The following is a 20,317-nucleotide window of genomic DNA, read 5'->3' as shown; positions in this document are numbered from 1 at the left end:
CTGAGAGGCGATCCTGAAATCGGTAGCGTTTGTTCCTCTGAGCACCGGGACACTCTATTGAGTAGCTGTGCGCTTTACAAATACGCAATAACATAACATAACATGTGAGTGTAGTGTTGGGTGGGTGCTTGCAGGACTGTGTGAGGGAGTGGTGTGTTGGGTACTGTCGGGACAATGAGTGTTGAGTGAGGGTAAGTGCATGAAAACTTGCAGGAAGCACAGGTTTTTTTAAGTACCTTAATATTAACAGATCTAATGGATAAGCACTTACATAATTAACAGCGGGCATTCATCAGTGGAACAAATGGGAAAATGTACCTTTGGTAATCTGGTGGATAATCTTTGGTGGTAAATGCATCGGCCCTTGGCCCTGCGAGGAGGATCTCCGTGGGACTACTGAAATATTCTTGTAGTGCAGCCTACTCTCAAGATAGCATTTCAGTATGTCAAATAGGTGTGCCCTCTTCCCTTCCGTCTCATTGTGCACTTCTCCTTTCCTTCTAGAGCAATGCCATAGTGCCTTTCTCTTCTTGGTGGAATGTTTGTGAAGTTCCTATGGGGCAGGCATCACTTGGCGGCATTCCCGATCAGCAGTGGCAATGCAACATGGTTTGGTGTATGTCCTGCATGACCCATTGGGCAGGGATGTTGTAGGGTTGGAATCTACCCCCCCCCCCCCAAAGAAGTTGAGCTTCGTGATGGATGCAAAAAGAACAATTGATGAACACAATGCAGAACACTGTCATACATTCACCCCAGGTCAGAGATCTGGGCGTAAATCCTTCGTTTTTTTGCTCCCCATGCCATTCCAGTTTGAACCCAGCCATATGCAAATCTGTCTTGGCCCTGCGCCCAATGGGAACAGTCCAGCCTGAACTGCCAGGCCAGGTCCTCCCTAGACTGGAAACAAGCATCCAATGACCGGCTTCGGGGTTCCACCCCTCATCAGCCAGGATAGCTTGACTCAAGTGGCATGGAGAGCACAGACCCACATCTGGGCATACCCGTCCCACTCGGGGTGACAAATACAAAAAGAACAATTGCTGAACAGAATGCGTGATGAAGTCACCAGCACCTACAATGTCAGGTATATGCCGGCAGTGCCAGCATCAGTCAAGAGGAGGTGGAACTGGTGTTGTAGTCCTTGTGATCATGGAGGACCTTCCCTCGTAGGTCTTTCTCATTCTCATTCACAAAACTTAGACCCGAACAAGCTAAGTGCCCACCGGGGATTGCAGCTTTTAACACTGCATGCGATTAAAGTCTCCACCACTGGCGTCAATCTTGTTTCAGCTCTTGTAGATTCTATGTAACCTTTCAATGTTTCTTGGCACTAGATAACATGGCCAAACTCACTCGCTGTGCAGATCCTCAAAACCCTCAGTCTCTTGTGTTGATGCAGCTGCCTATGCTGTGGGGACACCTCAGAGGCCACAGACCATATCCTTAACATAGCAATGCAGGCCTTGTCGCGTGTTGCCGTGTCATTGATGATTTATCTCACCTGGGATCCTTTGAAGTCCCTTCTCTATCAGAGCAGTATCTTCATTGTGCAAGGGCACCTCCAATCCCTTTCCTGAGGCGTTAGGTCTTCATCTTGGAGAGTCCAGACATCCAGTCCTGGCACACTAGTTGAGTCCAGAGGTTGCTAGTCTGAGCGGTCCCAAACCTGGCATGGAGAGTTAGCTGCAGTCACCCTAATCCTGGAGCACAAAGCAATCTCTCAGTCACCACTGGTGTGGGATTGCAGGCTTCTGGTCAGGAAATCTGGAAGTTTCTGTCCAATCTTTATACTTAGGTTGCAGACAGCCCATGTGTATTCCAGCAGTTCAGTTGTGCGACCATTTCTGGGCAGATCTGCTCACTTTTAAATCTATGCAGATTGGTCCAGCAATGTCGCAAGTGTGAGCAGGATGGCTGCTAGGGTAGTGCTGGTATGGATTCACTCTGGGGTCCCTTTCACTGTGCAACCTTCCAAAATAGACACAGGGGGCAGGTATGCAGCAAATGAGGGGGCGTTAGATGGTGAAGCATTGTCAGTGGTTGTTGTGTACATCCCGAACAGAAATGAATCGCCTTTTTCGCTGCACCTACACCATACCTTATTGTGAATACCGAGGCACTCTGTATCTGAGGGAACCTCTGCTGTGCCCCAGACATAAATACAAAGCAAAACCAAAGGAAATGATGGACGGAGCGTTGACAATACAAGCACTCACCCCCAGTCAACTAATCTGGGTTTAATCCATCACCATTTTTAGCCCACTCTGCCACCCCAGTTCTGACATGGCCATGTGCAAATCAGTCTGACCCTGTGCCTCATGGGAACAGTCCAGCCCGAACTGCCAAGCCATGCCTTCCCTGGACCGGAAACAAGCTTCCCAGGACCGGTTTCTGGCATTGCAGCCGTCTTCTGCCGGGCTTGCTTGAATCCAGTGGCAAAGTGAGCAAGGGACTCACGTCTGAGCATACCCTGCCAACTTATGGCGAACAAAGCAAAACCAAAGGAAATGATGGACGGAGCGTTGACAATAAGCACTCACCCCCAGTCAACTGATCTGGGTTTAATCCATCACCATTCTTTAGCCCACTCTGCCACCCCAGTTCTGACATGGCCATATGCAAATCAGTCTGACCCTGTGCCTCATGGTAACAGTACAGCCCGAACTGCCAAGCCATGCCTTCCCTGGACCGGAAACAAGCTTTCCAGGACCGGTTTCTGGCATTGCAGCCGTCTTCAGCCGGGCTTGCTTGAATCCAGTGGCAAAGTGAGCAAGGGACTCACGTCTGAGCATACCCTGCCAACTTATGGCGAACAAAGCAAAACCAAAGGAAATGATGGACGGAGCGTTGACAATACAAGCACTCACCCCCAGTCAACTGATCTGGGTTTAATCCATCACCATTCTTTAGCCCACTCTGCCACCCCAGTTCTGACATGGCCATATGCAAATCAGTCTGACCCTGTGCCTCATGGGAACAGTCCAGCCTGAACTGCCAAGCCATGCCTTCCCTGGACCGGAAACAAGCTTCCCAGGACCGGTTTCTGGCATTGCAGCCGTCTTCAGCCGGGCTTGCTTGAATCCAGTGGCAAAGTGAGCAAGGGACTCACGTCTGAGCATACCCTGCCAACTTATGGCGAACAAAGCAAAACCAAAGGAATAAATACAGACACATCCAACCAATCATAGTGGCCAGACACCTATGGCAATGGGCGATTCATACCCAGCTATCTGATTTAATGCACCCGGAAGCAAGGAAATACACGATCTAGACACCAGAACTGACCCTTTCTATTGTAGCTCCGAGGTTGGTGTGAGAGTTGCAGATGCCGAATATTTGGGTCATACATTATCCAATTATATATTTACCATGGATTATCCTTCTAGCCCTAAAACAGCAAACCTTGCTGATACTTCTGTCTTTGCTGCAGAGACTCAATTTCTTGACTATTTACGGTACTATTTACCTTTTGAGAAAACTTGAGAAAGTAAAACACGTTTTGTATCCAGGGATGGCACCTGGCCAATATTTTATCAATGTAGTGGGAATTTTTAATGCAGGACCAGTGAAAAACTTAAAAATCAACTAAACCAAACTAAACCTGGTATTATTTCCCATTGAGAATGTAAACTTAAAAGGACAAATACAATAAGAAATAACTCCATATGTATTCTAAAGCTTCATAAAACTATTCCAAACGTACACGAAACACAAACAAAAAATCCCATAATACAAAAGAATAAAGATGATTTCACACAAATGGACCAGGCTTCTGTACCTTCCACAGTCTCAAAACAAATGACTGATATATATCGCTGAAAAAGTTGGCAAGTCTTTATCATGTTCCTATCCTTAGTCATAGGATAATCCATCATCATATCTGTCTATCTCATTTGTCTCGTAGCATAGCATAGAAAACCAAAGGGCATTTGTTGTGACACTTTCAATCTGGCACACGTTGTCCGTCACATTCACCCAGTCCTGACTTTATAGTCTACACAGCACATTGCATTTTGTACCTTTCGATTTCACTTTTAAAGTTGTATGTATAGACATCCATATCCCAGCATGCAAAAGGGTACACGAGCAGGATAATGCTTTTGATGCCACTTGGCGTGAAATGTTAAAGTTCGCCACTGCTTCAATTGTGGTGGAGTTAACTCACAAACTTCAATTGCCCTCTCTGTCTCCCGAAGTAAATGAGAAGTCTCGCAGTGCCCCCTGTGGTCCATACTATATAACCACAAGACGCCCGCGCTCGCTCTTGCCGCCCGCTCTACTCTCACTGGTGTGAGGGGACGCTCTATCCTCCGCTCCGTCTCCACTGCGCCGTGCCCTTCCCGTCATGCTGCGGGTGTAAACAGAAATGGCAGATGAAGACAGAGCAGACGAGGGGCAGAGAGACGTTGACAACCGAGAGCAGAACCGGAGCCCGGCACCTGGCCTCATGGGGAACCACCTGCAGCTCATCCCGGGTACGTTATTGAGTCACAGTCTGCTTTATACTTAATGCTTGATACAGCGGCTGCTGTGTCATAGTGCCTTTAGTTGTTTGATGGGGGCGTATCTGCACCTCAACCCTGGTATGGGGGCGGGACCGACTGCCCTGTCACTGGGTGGTATCTCCTGGTCTCTCGGGGTGCACAGAACTGGCAGCGTTCAACATTTTGAACATGTGTAACACCGAGACTGTGCTGGCTCAGAGCCTGATGACTGCGCATTCAAAACCCCTTTAAAGAGCTTGGCAACCGAGTGACAGAAGCACGATTTTCAGCATGATAATCTATTATATCAATGAGTTGAGCACCCTCTTTTGATATCCGTCTGTAACCTGCATGGCAGTCACGAGTCGGCCAGTGGTGGCTGATGAACTCTGAAAGTGGTAGGGTGTAAATACCGTCTTCATATTTCAAGAAAAGAGCACACAAAGCTAGAAGCCACCTTACTTCAGTGGTTCTCCCTTGTAAAATATTGTTAAAAAACTGCGACAAATTGTTTTTGTTGTAACCCAATCTCATACCTTGCAATCTGGAGGCTTTGAAACGGCATATTAAAATACTTTTGTGATGTACGAGGCCAGCCTTGCCTTCTCTGGGTATGTTGGAACTCACCCTCAAATGGAAAACATAGAAGTGTGTTCGCAAAAATAGTCGTGTTTTCAACATTATATCTCCTAAAAGTTGGCTAAGGAGCTGTATTAGAGATGGGTCAGAAATTAAAGTTTTGTAAGGTCACGTAGCCCAATGTGCTTCAAAATATTTTTATCATCATTCTTCTATTTTCTACCATGACCCTTCTAAGGAGATGCTCAGTCATGTGTTATACTCTACATGAAAAGGGCAGCGTGAACAAATCAAAGTTATACGTGTTATAAACACACAGCGTAGAGAGGAAAGCTAGATAAACCTTAAAGATGTACACGCCCGTGGTATTGCTGTATTACACAGAGCTTAGACTGGTTACATCAACCTTACATACTGAGTCAGACAGCAGTAGTGATAATTAATAGAAAAAGTTATGAATGTTAATGATGAATGTCTTCATGAATGCCTTGAAATAGCAACCCTAGGTGAAAGTGCCCTTTGGGACCAAGGAACCAATATAAGCAAAGTTTCCCAAACTTAATTCAATATGAAATGTTACCGTATAAACATCAACTACAAAGATGTTTCAGTAATCAGTAATGCTGTAATTTTGTCAGCTTTACTACTTCTGAAAATGGAAATATTTCACCTTGGGGGGTGGGGGGGGGGGATCATAACGTTTAATTACCCCAAACAACTTATCTATTTCAGGAACAACTCTATCATTTTGTCCCAAAATATCTCATTCATATTTTTTGAAAAATTCTTATTTTGCCCCCAAATATCAGACTGTCATTCTCATCAAACAAATACTACTGTCTCGCATGGAGAGATTATTGCTTTCATGTCTATTTAATATCATGAAATACCGGGGGGGAACCAATAACATGGCATTGGTTTGCACCATAATCATGTCATTGACAGCCAGAATTATACTAAGAGCATCCTTTATAAGTCCAGAATGGGCCCCTGTTATTCCAAGGGTTGTCAGATTTCTGTGTTGAATGCCCACAATATGTCATGGATGGGTCACTATTTTAAACGATGTCACTGATGGAGCTCCAGTGTATCAGGAGGGGCGTGTGTGTCTTCAAGAATGCTCACCAATGGGACTCATTAGATGCAGATGAAATCTCATATGCACTTTCCACCAGGAACACCATGCATTTACACACCCACTCCACCAACCACAGTTGGGTGAGTGCAGGATTTGTAGTGGGTTTCCTACAGTAGCTCAGTGGCATGCCTACAATTGTTCAGTGAGGAACTGCAAAGCTCATTGGTGTCTGCATCGGCTCTGTTCTGTTGCATCAGTAAATCAATTTGTTGCAGGGATTCTGGTTTAGAAACAGAACTATGCTGTATCAGTACCTATAGGCCCAAGACCTGACTAGCTCACAGTGCCTTACCTGCTCTCCTAAGCTTCTCTGAGTAACAGGTAATATAGCATCCCAGAACACAACACAACCCAACCCTCTGGTCCCCTCGGGGAACCGTGGTAGCTGGTCATCCTCTTTCATTCTCTCACTCATGCATGTCCACAATAAACAGAAACGAGACACGAAAACAGTTTACAATATGTATTGAAACAGTCATGTTCTATTATGAACCAATTGTGCTGCAACTAGAAAACATACAAAACTCAGTACTGTAATTAATATTACCAATAGACCGTACACAATGAAAAGCCCCAACATGCTTATTGGTGTATTTGCCTAAGCTTCGCCTCATGATAATATGACAAAGATTTCTAGAATGGCACCGGGCTCCATACATGTATTTGCTGTTGGCTAGTCTGGATCTCAGATGGCGCAAAGCTAGCGCTTTTGTTCTGGGACCTTCCCTCTGCTAAAAATTTCTCATCTGTTTTCCAAATGAGAAGTCTCTGCCTATATGATAAGAAATGTACTACTTGAAAACAGCAGCTGGGCCTCCTTTATCATGTCTAGGTGTTAGTATCCAACCACCGAGAAAAACAGGGCACAATGTTGTTTGACCTTGTACTAGATGTTCAGACTAAATCTCAGCAAAAAGTAGAATAATAAAACGTGTGCCTATTTCTAAAATAAGTGTGGCACAAAAACAAGTGTGTTACTTCGTACTGTGTGCAAAGCAAAAGCAGCCTACAATGTTTGCAGTTAGGCTAACATAGAGTTAAACTGCCATGGGCCTGGTAGGGGACTCATGACATGTTGATTTGCTGAGCTCAGTGAAGTACAAACTTAAACACATCTGGCATTTGAGTGACTTGATTCGGGTGCCTGCATAAGATCTGCATTAGGCTCCTGCATGAGCTCAGCTGGTGCCTAATAGAGTTGATTTGGGTGTCTCCTAAACTCAATGGAGTGCTTGAATGGACTTATCCGGGTGTCTCATGAACCCCACTGTTACCAGTGTGAGTTTATTTGGGTATCTGCATGAGCTCACTGTGTACAGTTTGTGCAAACTCACTTGGGGGCTTGCATGAATACAGTGAAGTGAGTGGAATGGCTGCATGAACTCATTGGGTACCTGCATGAAATCAATGGATTTCCTACATGAGGTTGTCTGCATGCACTAACACGCGTACCACTAGGACCTCAACGGATTTATTACTTCAATCTCAAATAGGTAGAATCCGCTCAACTGTGTTTGGTTTACATTGGAATTAGATAACACCTACTCACCCTTATTTTCACCTATTACACATCATAAAATTGCTAAAATCTCTGTTAAAAATATTGGTGAAGACAGACATATGTCTGCGTTTTTATTCTGCTACCTAATTTGCCTTAAAACTGTGGTAATGATTAGAAAAAATGTAACCTGTACTAAGGAACCCTGAAAAGCATGAATGAATAGCATAATGCGCCAAGAAGGTGTCCAGGATGAATATGACAAGAAAAGGTGTACACAATACAACAAGTGTAGACCATAGAACCATGTAATATAGTTAAAAAAAAATCACACTATTGCACAGTAGTCAAGATGTCTGTCTGTAGGTTGTATGTTCCCAGCTAGCTAGCACAGCCTTTTACCATTCTGAGGTTGATAACATTTGCAGCATTTCTCGGGTGATACTAACACTCACTATTCTAGCAAATAATGGCTCATCAGATTGTGGCATATGCTCTAAAAATCCCCCCTTTTTTATTATTTAACTTCACTCAGAGAACTTACCACTAAAGGGTTCGTCATCAAGCCCAAGCCAAACTGCCTTGCTGTCCCCAAAGGCATAACCAATGCAAAAAGAACCATTGATGGACGGAATGCTGAACATTGTCATAAATGTACTCCAGTACAGAGATCTGGGCCTAAATCCAGCGTTTTTGTTCTCCCCATGCATTTCCAGTTTAGACCCACCCGAATGCAAATTAGTCTTTACCCTGGGAACAGTCCAGCTCGAACTGCCAGGCCCGGTCCTCCCTGGACTGGAAACTAGCATTCTAGGACTGGTATCAGGGTTTCACCCCTCATCTGCCAGGCTAGCTTGCCTCCAGTGGCATGGACAGCTCGGGACCCACATCTGGGCATAACCGTCCCACTCCGGGTGACAAATGTAAAAAGAACAATTGATGGGCAGAATGCTGAGCATTGCCATACATTCACCCCAGTACAGAGATCTGGGTCTAAATCCATCGTTTTTCTGCTCCCTATGCCCTTCCAGTTTAGACCCAGCCATATGCAAATCAATCTTGACCCTGTTTCCCATGGAACAGTCCAGCCCGCACTGCCAGGCCAAGTCCTCCCTGGACTGGCAACAAGCATCCTAGGACCTGTTTCAGGTTTTCACCCCTCATCAGCCAGGCATGAGGAACAGGGTCAAGACTGATTTGCATATGGCTGGGTCCAAACTGGGGTGGCATGGTGAGCAAAAGAACGATGGATTAAACTCAGATCTTTGTGACTGGGGTGTTTACATTGTTCCGTCCATCATTTGTTCCTTTCCCAAAAGCATAACAAGCACATTCATACAGTGCACATAGTTCAGCTTGTAAGAGCTCGCAATTTCCAGATGAGGCAAAAAGCAAATCAGTTTTACTCTTGATCGTACAGCATGTAGCTCTAAGCAAACAAGACAACTTTCAGTTCACTGTACAAGTACTTTTAAAACTTCCCAACTCACTTCAATGTACAGAATTAACTTTTATGATTATTTACACATCTAATGCTGCCCACATGAACTTAAAAATGTTTAAATTAAAATGGATCTGGGGTTGGCTTACATTTAAGCTCAACCTGTTCAAATACTCCTAATAAATTGGTATAGTAGTAGTAGTAATATACATTTTTGTATTAATCATTAGATTACAATAATAAAAAAAATGCATGCATTTAGGAGACAGTGATTTTGATAATGAAAACTTTCTATAAAAGGTCATACACATTTCATAATATTGTATTTACACATGATCACATCTTATGTAATCAAGTTTCCGGCTCGTTCTGTAATCAAATAAATTCCCATCTAAATGATTAATGCTTTATAGGCATCCTCAAAAAACTGTACCATTCTTATTATTGCACTGTCTTCTTTGAGCCTGAAACAATATTGTACGGCCTCTGCAGTTGTTCTTATTTTAGCATTATTAAACAAGGGGCATAAATATGTCCTCCGTATGGGCAGCAGCTTAGGGCTGATGAATATTAAATGTTTAAGAGTTTCTTTACAAGTTCCAGAAAGCACATGCTTGTATACCTTTGAGTGCTTGGTTCCATTTCCCTTCAAACTCCCTAATCGGTATGTAAAATTATCTAAACCGTAGAAATTTACATTTTATGTAACTTAAGTAGATTCCATCCTAAGTATTCTTAAACCTATATGGTATATGTATCACTTACTCAATCGATGTGTTTGTATTTTCCAGCTCGTAGAAGATCTAAATTCTACTGCTTTGTAGTTAGCGTATTACATACTAGATTTTTCCGCATAGCTCCGGCCATTTGCCCCATCTTCTGTATATCAGGCAGATCCAAAGATCCTAATTCCATCATTATACTATATAGTTGTTGGGTTGCCTATCGTAGATGAAGTAAGGAGCGTGCGTACACATTTCATAAAGCGATTTTCAAATTCAAGAATGACTTTATTACTCATTACTGGAGATGCATATAATAAGTACAGAATCAATTTCATTTGTAATGCTTTAAGTGATGGACTAATTACATTCCCTCCAAACATTTTCATGAATCTCGAGATTAATTTAGTAATATCCGTTGATTTTGCATTTTTACTGACCTTTTGGCTTGACTTTTTTTTGTTCAACTGTTTATTGGATTTTACAGTTTGACATGTCATACATTACTTCATATTTCACATTTGACTGCTGCATGTACTCCGGCCATCAATGCGCTGACCTGTGGAAGGGGTCTTCCGACCTTATGGCTTGACAATGATAACTTATTGTCAAAAATTACTCTGAGATAGTTGTATTGTTCCACTACCTCAATTGAAGTTTCTCCCGTTGTCCGCATTTTTAGGTCTTATAGACTCTCCAAACGTCACAATCTTTGTTTTTGACAAAATGGCTATCCATCCATTCACTGTATTGTAGGTATGTAGTTGATTCAGTTGGTACTGGAGTCCTTTCGGAGTTAGAGACAAGATCACTGTCATCCACATATGCTAGGTATGGTATTTTTCTGCCTCCTAGTTTAGGTGCCACACCCATATCGGAACTTAACGCTTTATCTATGTCAGCAATATTGAGAGAAAATAACAACGGTGCAAGGACAGAACCTTGTCTAAGACCATTTGTGGTATCCATTTTTTTGCGATAGCATATTGTCATGAGCCAATTTCACCTGAAGCCATGTTTCCAAGTCCAGGTCGATAATAAAATTCTGAAGATTCGGATCAATTTCCCATTTTCTTAATTTGCTCCATAGTCTGTCGGTTGACCTTCTAAAACGCTGTGGAATAATCCACAAAACAGGTGTATATCGTTATTATCCGCATGGTTGCTTTTTTTCCTAACGGGCCAAGGAAATGACGTTATCGATTGTCGAACACTTTGAGCGAAATCTGGTTTGTGTTATTGGAAGTAATGCCTTTTCCTCTGCCCACGACCTTAATTTATTTTGAAGGTGTTTTGCAAACAATTTCCTTTCAAAGTCCAACAGTGCTATTAATCTGTAGCTGGACGGATCAGCTTTTGGGCCTCATTTATATATTGGATCAGCAATTGCTCCTTTCCATGAAGATGGTATCCTTCCATGCTTGATTACCTGCGAAAACAGCTGTTTTATTAACTCACTCCTAAAGGTTGTGTTTAACTTTATCAAGTCTATAGGGATACCATTTGGTCCCGCTGCCTTGGATGAGTGTGCATTCTTTATTAGTTCAACTATTTCTTCTTCTGTTATATCTGCGAATGTTCCATCAACTTTTGACAATGTATAATTACAGGTTACAATTGATTTATTTAAAGCTTTAACCCCTTCGACGCTCATGACGAGCTCAGCTCGTCATGAGTTACGCCTGTAGTACGCTCATGACGAGCTGAGCTCGTCTTGATACGCGGGTTTTTGCAAAAGTCAGCGCACAGCGGGAAAACCCGCAGCGCGCATGGGGTTAATGTGAATTTCCCACTTATTGCTCTGGATAAATAGGTCGTCTGTACCACCAGGAGAAGGTATGCTTGTTCATTTCTGGTTGATATAGCATGATATAATTTTGCATAGGCATTGTTCACGCTATCCCGATTTATTTGTAAATTTCTGTTCTTTAATTTTTTTTGTGTTTTGTATTCTCAGCTTCCGCTCATTAGATATCGGAAATTTTAAGATTTGTTGCATCTGCTTGTGATAATTTCTCTTAGATTCAATGTATTCTAAAGTCTAGTGTGCGATAATGTTCGGTCGCGACTCCTGTAAGCTTGCCACAAGACTAGATAATATATTTTTAAGTATAGATTGCCAAGCATCTAACCAGCCATCCCCAGTCTATAATAGTATATTATATTTTTCGGTGCTCCATGTCATGCTTTCTTTAAGATTGGATGCCCTCACTTTTAACATTATTCAAAATAATTACTTTTCCCATTCACAGTGGTCAATCTACCACTGTTGGCCGCTGCATGGGTTTCCCAGTAATCATGCTTAATATTGATGACTAGCCTTTGAGGATCTGGATCGATTTGAGTACACAAATGTAAAGTCTATGATGGAGACACTGTCGGCCCGTGGAAGGTTGAAGAGGCTAGTTAATCTTCTGCTGGTCTTCCATTAATTATTCTATATCCGGAGTCTGTCGTTAAAACATATGTGCACTTAATTAAGGTACTGATCTTTTTAGGCTTATTTTATGAAGGAACTTTAACTTGCAGGATTTTATAGCTCCTGTCTGGTTCATCACTACTAAATTGGTATAGATGGCCCTGGCGCTATATACTTTAGAATTAATAATGCAATGATATTATGTTTTGAACGAAAACCTGCATTTTTCACTTGTGATGTTTGGTTTCTGCCGATGAGACTGCTCAGAGCACTTGATGCTTAATTCTACCGTTGTGTTCTTTATCATTCACTCTGTAATTTTTATAGCAGGTCTGACTTAGCTCTTCAGCTGTCTGAAGATGTAAGATTGGCTGTTGTGCATGAAACAGGAGACCTCACTTTCAGCAATGCGCACTCTGTAGATATTGAATATTATTATATTATAGAATTTGCCTCAGTGGAAACTGTAACTTGATGCATGAACATTGAGGAACCAAAGTTAAATGGGCTTAGCAGTCCCGTGAAGGTCAAGTGTGATCACGGCAGAAATGCAATGTCAACCATAGGTTATGCATTACATTTTGTGTGTAACAGATGGCACAGTGTGAAAGCTAGTAAAGTGTGCACAGTGCCTGGTCATTTAAAAGAAAACATTATCAGAAGCACAGACATTCACACCACAATTCGAACACACCTTTATAATGAAGATGAACGATATTCGAGTGAGAAAGCACAAGGTGCAGCACCTTACATTTAAGAAAAAGAAAAGTAACTTTTAACATGACTATCTTTACTTTTTATTCTCCCAGTCATTAATGGGGAAAACTCATAGAATGAATAGAAATGAAACCGGACTACTAACCCCGAACGTCACCTTTCTAGTCAACTTCCTAGCAGGCGTACTTCATTGTGGATCCTCTCTGTTCCTACAGGTCGTACGAGGACGTGCATCTCTGCATCATGATCTGACTGCCAAATCACAAGCTAGGATATCTGTGGGGGCTGACCTTTCTTCACTCTTACTGTATCCTAGCTTCTGACAGGGCAGAGGACTACTGTGCTAAAAACACATCCTCGCCTGAGCAGGTTGCTATCTTTAGACATGCTGCACTACAGTAAGCATGCACAGCATGACTACTCGACAGTGAATGTGAGATGGGAGCTAAAATGCACTGTGCCCCTCTCAAGCACAGCCCATCTGGACTTCTGCATCCTCCTAAGCTGTACATGAACATGCTCACTTTCTACTGTCTTTAGCACAAGCCTCAAAACCTAAACAGACGAACATAGCAAGCTATCCATTTGTCTGAAGTTCCTTTTTCTGTAGCTGCTGGTGGGGGCCACTCTAGCACCCTTTTGTACCAGCGTTGGCTACTCATGCCTTCACTGTTCATGTTCTGTGAGCAAAGCTTGTATACCTCTGCCCTGCTATATTTGTTCTGTGTGAAATTGAAGATTGCACGTGTTACTTTATGTGAGTGACGGAGCTACTACCATGCTGTCCCTATTCTGCCTGATTTGCATCTCTCTTCTTATGGGAAAAGCATGTGTTGATGGCACCATAGCTACACTTGTCCTCTGAAGGAGGTAAGCTTGCACTGTTTTTGCTGAGGATGTAGCTGTTTTGTGAAAAGGGGTGTTTTTAGTGCTATTGCCCCATTTTAAATAAATAGAGAATATGTTGAATACTCTTACCGAACACGACCAGGTCAGTCAGAAGTTTTTATTGGTCCCAAGGAAAAACTAGTTGTCGGACCCTGACTCAGCGACCATATTTTCATTCACATCTTCCCAGCTTAGCCACTGTGTTTAACCCTAGGCAATTACTTTTCTTCCTTGTGCTTCCTTTTCAGGGATCACATTTTTAAGAGCACCTTTTCAAATAACTCATTTCAAGAACTAACTTGTACAAATTCCTCCTTTTGTATATGGTTCAGTACACCGCAGTGTTTTACCATCTATTACTGCAGTAAAGGCATTCTGTAGAAGGCACAAGACAACCAACGTGTCTGTTCACATATAAAGTTGTCATCAGGGAAGAATGTGATATCCATACAGAATCTCAATTGTACAATGTCTAGTCAGAAAACCTGGTTTTAATCCCAACTTCCGAGGTTGACCAAATACTGTGACGTTAGGCAATTACTTTTCTTCACTGTGTCTCCTTTTCCATGATCATTACATTTGTGAAATAGTTCGGAATGCACGATTATACCAACCTCTTTTTTTATTTTGTATGGTGTAGTTAACCACAGTGTGGCTCCATGTATAAAAAAAATAAAGCCTTATTTAGGCAAAAACAACGCAACTATCTTGCCTTTTGAGTTATTAATACATTTGTAACAGCAAAAAGGGTGTGGTTCCCTCGTCTTAATAAAGGCAACTCAGGTGTAATATAATCAAAGGTGCTAAAATGAAACAATCCAAAATATACTGTTTTCATGTAAAGCTTTGTACCTCCGCAATAAATTAATTTGCAGTTAGTGATACTTGAGGTTGGGCAGGAGGTCCAGTCTGAGCTAAGAGCTGTTGTCAGCCTCCATGACATAGATTTTCCAGACAGATAAAACACAGATAGGGCTGAAGAGAATTATGGGACCCGGTTATCACAGCCACTTCCACTGTCCAATATGTGTTGGTTGTGAGGTAGGGGATGCTTTGGTGTTGGGCGTTTAGTTTTGTAATTTTAAGACCTATGTCAGGGCTCAAAAAATTCTCTCGGCCACTCACATTTGCTCGTCAGATTAATTCAGGACGAGCTATTTTTAGGTCCTACTCGCCCTTTCTAGCAAGTAGGAAGACAAACTGACACTTGACCTCTGCCTCTGAAAGCTGAGGAAATGTGACAAGATAGCAAGAGTTAAAGGCATCTTTATTGCTCACAAAGTAAATGAGCAATAAAAATGCTTTTAAATCTTGTTAACTTGTCACATTTGCTCAGCTTTCAGAGTCACAGGTCAAGTGCATTTCACTTAGGTCGAGGAGATTTTGTAGGTTACTAGACCTGCTGGTCTAGTGCATTTTTTATGATTTTTCGAGCCCTGTATATATTCCCGTTGACCACACCCAGTCAGTTGCGAGTGTGGTTTAGGCTGTTTCATAGTGTAAGCTATGATTAGAGTGACTCGCCATGTGAAACATGCTACATATGCTGACTGCCTCACCAATAGTACATCACAAGGCTTCTTCAAGTAGTGGGGCCTGGGTAAATTTGCTCCATCACACTTCGCCTTTTAAGGGAAGTCAACAATAACAATTAAGCAGGGAATTTTTCACAGTATTTGATATGCCTATATTCTTAGAGAAGATGTCTGAGCCTATAAGGGCGATAATTAAAGAACGAAAAATGTGGATGGAAAAGAAAAGCAAGGTAGGGTGCTCTGCCTTCCTGCTTTTAATATTGTGGTAAGGATACTACAGTAAAAAAGCTTTTTAGCTCATCCACGTACAGGTTTTTATATGGGTCTGACTGTTTAACAAATCAGGGGACATTTAATTTGAAATAAGTGACATACCCTCTTCCACACTAGGGAACACATAACCAGGAGACTGTACAACCAATGAAGAATAGTACTCTTGGATGATTCCCAGTGCTAGGTGTGCAACCCACTGATGAAACATACAACATCATCGTATGTGAGTACATGAATGTTTGGTAATTCCATAAGAGGTGTGGCTGTTTCTTCCAATAGTTTGTACTTCTTGGGTGTTTATGTCTGTTTATGGAAATCGTAGAACAGTACATGGAATATAAAGCAGCTTCTACCCCCCATCTCAACTCAACTTCCCATCAGGGCCAAAGAACGATACTTGACCTCTTGGCTCACTGTCAAAATCAGTGCTAGCATAAAGACCATCCACTTGGCATCTTACCCTTGCCCCCACCAAGGCTTCACCAAATTACTCCTGCAGATCAGCAGAGCACTAAAACCCATACCACAAGTCCTGCATTGACTCAGCCACAGTCCTGGACACCTGGAAACATGCCACCGTCATGCCCATGCTCAAGAAACCATCCGCTAACCCAGCCACCCTTTCTATGGGCCCATTACCCTTCTACCATACCTTGAAAAGTTCTTTGAGAAACTAATCAGTCAAAGCCTCACCACCAATTTGGTAGGGGCCTTTTCTAGTGAAAATATATTTTCGTGGTGAAGAGAGAAACAAAAAAAGTGCATTTGCACCTAGGAGATCTCTGTACAGTGGGAATGGATTTTGAATTTGTAAATAGTGTGGTTTCCTGAAGAATACACATGCAAATCTGCACCAGGTGCTGCTTTGCATTGGAACTCCAAACAGAATTTTTGAATTTAAAAAAGTAGTTAAACTTTACTGGGATGTAGATTTCAAGTCAAGTAGTCAAGTATCTTTATTTCGGTTAATAAAAACCATAAAAGCAGTACGAAATTCATTATTACACATGGTAAAATTGTAAAATTATGCACATGATTGCAGTTCAATGTTAACAAAGTAAAACAATTAAAATCTTTGATACAAAGAGAACGTAAAATCAGTATCATAAAACCATAGACCCACCACAATTTCCAACAATCCTCAGTACATTATTAGATAAATAATTTGGTTTTTGGGCAATTTCACCCTACAAATGAGTTCAGCTTGGGGAGTCTCGTTTTGTTTAGGCGCGCTGCCGCTACCAGAAAGCTGGCTACACTGTAAGTGACCTGAACAGAATCAAGCATTTGTAGGTGCAGGAGGGCAGGCCTCACCTGGACAAACTTTAATTCCTTCAGGATTGGGTTTAAATTTTTTTTGCGGATCACCGAGTAATGCTCACAGAACATCACTAGATGGAGCGTATCCTGTATGGGAAAACTATCAGAGGTACATGGTGGGGTATCTTCTGGGGTCCCCCACTTCGGATAAGTGCCCAGCGTAAGGTGAATGAGATTGAACCTAAATCTAACCAGAAGGAAGCGATGGTAGGGCTTAGTCACATACTTCAGGTATGGTTCCATAACTGGGGAGATTGCCAGACCATAAATTGATCTCACTGTGGGTTTCTTAAGTTCAACCTCCTCCCTCTCTAACTCCAACAAGTTGAGGAAGTTATGCTTGATCCACCCTACATCCTCATTCCTAAGGCCCTGTGGAGATAGATACATTTCCGGATGCCCTAGCCTATCGCATGCCGCTCTAACATACGAAAGCCAGGGTATTCTGTCCGCTCTGTCCAGGGCCACACAGTCCTTGAGTATCAGGTGGTTTAATGTAATCTCCTCATTCAGCCAGGTTTTAACCCATCGTAGCAAAGGGGCCATTTTCAGGTGGTCAGAAATATACCCCAAGCCCACTTCACAGTGAATCGAAAATGTGGGGGATGATTGTGGGAGTGACAAGAGGGGTCTGATAAACTTATTTTCTATGATTTGAATCCCGGGTGATGGCACATAGCCCCAGATATCAGACCCGTATGAGGCAATTGCCATACACTTTGACTTATAGATACGGATCATAGCCTCCATGGGTCTTGCTCCCAATCTCTTTGAGAAGTTCAAAAGAGCTGTGGTAGATCTTACAGCCACATTGCTCTTGAGCTTCAGCTGGGGACCCCAGTTCCCCCTTTCATCGAATACAACTCCCAAATAGCAAAAAAAGGGCACCCTTGAAATTGCCGTACCATTACAAGTAAAGGTTTTAACCTTCGTGTTCTTTCTGCGTATTCCTGTCACCATTACATGGGATTTTGAGATAAATTTTTAGGTCCAGGGCTTCCAAAACAGTGCCGAAGTGATCTTACAATCTTTGCAGCCCCATGCTAGGACGGCATCGTCCGCGTACAGGAGGACCGGAATACCCGACCCGCCCATACGCGGAACGTCCAGGGTGGCCAGGTCCAGGAATTTGCCCAAGGAGTTGATATAGATCGTAAATAGAAGAGGGGCCAGAATACAACCTTGTCTGACCCCTCTTCCTGATCTGAATTGCTCAGTACACCTGCCATCCCTTGTTACCCTAACAGATGCTGACAAGTTCTGATGAAGATCACTTAAAAAATTAACCAAGGTGGCGTCTAGACCCATATCCCGCAAAATAAACCATAATTTTGAGCGATTAACCAAATCAAATGCAGAAGATAAGTCCATGAAACCCAAATATAAAAGCCCCTCCTTCACCACTGTGTATTTACTAACAATAAAGTGCAGATTTAAGCATTGATCCATGGTCCCCCTGTGCTCTAAAACCGTACTGAAGATTAGAGAGAACCCCACTCCCCTCAAGCCAATCCCCCAGTCTCTGTAAAATGACTCTGCCTAAGATCTTAACAGCAGAGTCCAACAGGGAGATCGGCCTATAGCAAGCGGGGTCCCCTCTATTCCCCTTCTTAAAAATTGGAACAATAATGGAGGATGACCAGGAAGATGGAAAACCTGCAATGGTAATTGCATTAAAAACATTAGTTAAAATTTTGGACCAAAATTGTGAGTACAGGATATACAAGTCTGCGGGCACCCCGTCAGGGCCCGGGGCCTTATGTTTACTTGTAGCTTTTATCGCCTTTTCTACCTCAGAGGTATTAAACTTAATGGGCATAGTGTTTTGGAGCACAACAGTGTCAGGGGGAGTTGGGACCCCAAGCTCTGTGTCCTAAATATTTTTAAAGTGCTCGAGCCAGCTCTCATCAGCAATTACACAGTCCATGTCCGATTTCCCATCCTCTGTGAAAAACGACTAATTAATGATGGCCCAGAATTTCTTGCTGTCCCTCAACACATCTGCGGATTGCAGACTATCCCAGGCCTCTTCCTTAATTTGGTGCTTGCGTGTTGCAAGTGCCAATTTATATTCCTTGCGGAGGTTCGCCACTAATACTTTATTCCTGGGTCTATATTTTAGTGCTTTGAGTAAGGCACCATGGGTGAGTCAACACTTTTTATCGAACCATTTATGCTCCCTCCCACAGTGTGTGCCATTACTAGACTCCAGATCTTTAGAAATCTGCGAGCAAACCACCACATAAGCAGCCACAACGTCGACCCCTGATGAAGTAGCATCTAAGCAAACGGCCACGTTAGCCTCAGTTTCCTGTGCAAGTTTCTTAAAAAAGGCTTTGGGAATGACCTTCTCCCACTTAATCCGCCTACCCTGATCCCTAGTTAACAGATGCCTTGGTGCCTCAACTCTTAGGTTCCTCCCCAACATAAAACTCCCAAGGTCCACTGCCAACAGAACCGGTTTGTGGTCACTGAAAATTGCGGTCACTACCCTATACTCCAACGTTTTGGCTAACACTCCAGGGGATACAAAGATATAATCAATAATGGTGTTTGCGCCCCTGCCAATAAATGTAGGCCTCATCTTTGCCCAAACCTGGTTCAAATAAGTTTAAGTTAGAGAGGAGGCTCTCGAGGGCATCTCCCTCCTTACTGTGCTCAAAATGGGGGATCCCCTCCACAGGTGACCCTCCGTGTCCATCATTGTAACAGTCCCCCTCACAGGGATGGATATTAAAATCTCCCAGGATAACCATCTCTGGGGCGGAAGTGCAATCATGTTTATAGACTGACAGGAAATCTCCCAGGGTAATCAGATGCTCATTCCCAGAGGAGCCCTCCCTGGAATTATAAAAATTAATGAATACAAATTTCTGATGATCCGAAATGGACCATTCAATTATAAGTGAGTTCCTAGGAGCAGGTTCTACTTTCTTGAAAACCCCAGCCAGGTTAAGTGAAAACAAAGTAAGCAGACCCCCTTTAGCTCTTCCCATTATTCCAGGTACTGCTGGAGTAGAGAAGCTGAGAAAACCGTCCAAGGAGAAACTGGACGATGTATCCCAGCTCTCTTGGAAAGCCAGTATATCATACTGTTTGACAAACTCCTGCCAAATAGGATCAGAGGTTTTAGAACTCGCCACATTCCAGGTGAGAATTTTACAGCCAGGTCTCTGTAAGCTAGGCACCCCTTCATCCTCAACTAAGACATCAGGCAGTCAATCGTTCGTCTCCATTGAGGTCAAGGGGGAGAAACGATTGGTAAGACTAATGGCCACTGGGTAGGGACCGTCCTGTAGC

The 20,317-nt window shown here is 42.8% G+C and overlaps 1 protein-coding gene across 2 annotated transcripts in view; it reads left to right on the top strand.

Moving 5' to 3' along the window:
• The first annotated feature begins 4,285 nt into the window (after positions 1 to 4,285).
• Positions 4,286 to 20,317, top strand: part of CRBN (cereblon) — a 112,808-nt gene continuing 96,776 nt past the window's right edge. For both annotated transcript variants that reach the window (XM_078661659.1, XM_078661658.1), the window contains exon 1: positions 4,286 to 4,478. In XM_078661659.1, the coding sequence (XP_078517785.1) occupies positions 4,370 to 4,478 (109 nt within the window). In that variant the 5' untranslated portion in view covers positions 4,286 to 4,369. The remainder of the gene's footprint in view (positions 4,479 to 20,317) is intronic.

This window comes from Lissotriton helveticus, chromosome 9 (genome assembly GCF_964261635.1).
Source record: "Lissotriton helveticus chromosome 9, aLisHel1.1, whole genome shotgun sequence".
Taxonomy (NCBI): Eukaryota; Metazoa; Chordata; class Amphibia; order Caudata; family Salamandridae; genus Lissotriton; species Lissotriton helveticus.
The sequence above is the reverse complement of the archived record's forward strand: the minus strand, read 5'-3'. Positions and strand labels throughout refer to the sequence as shown.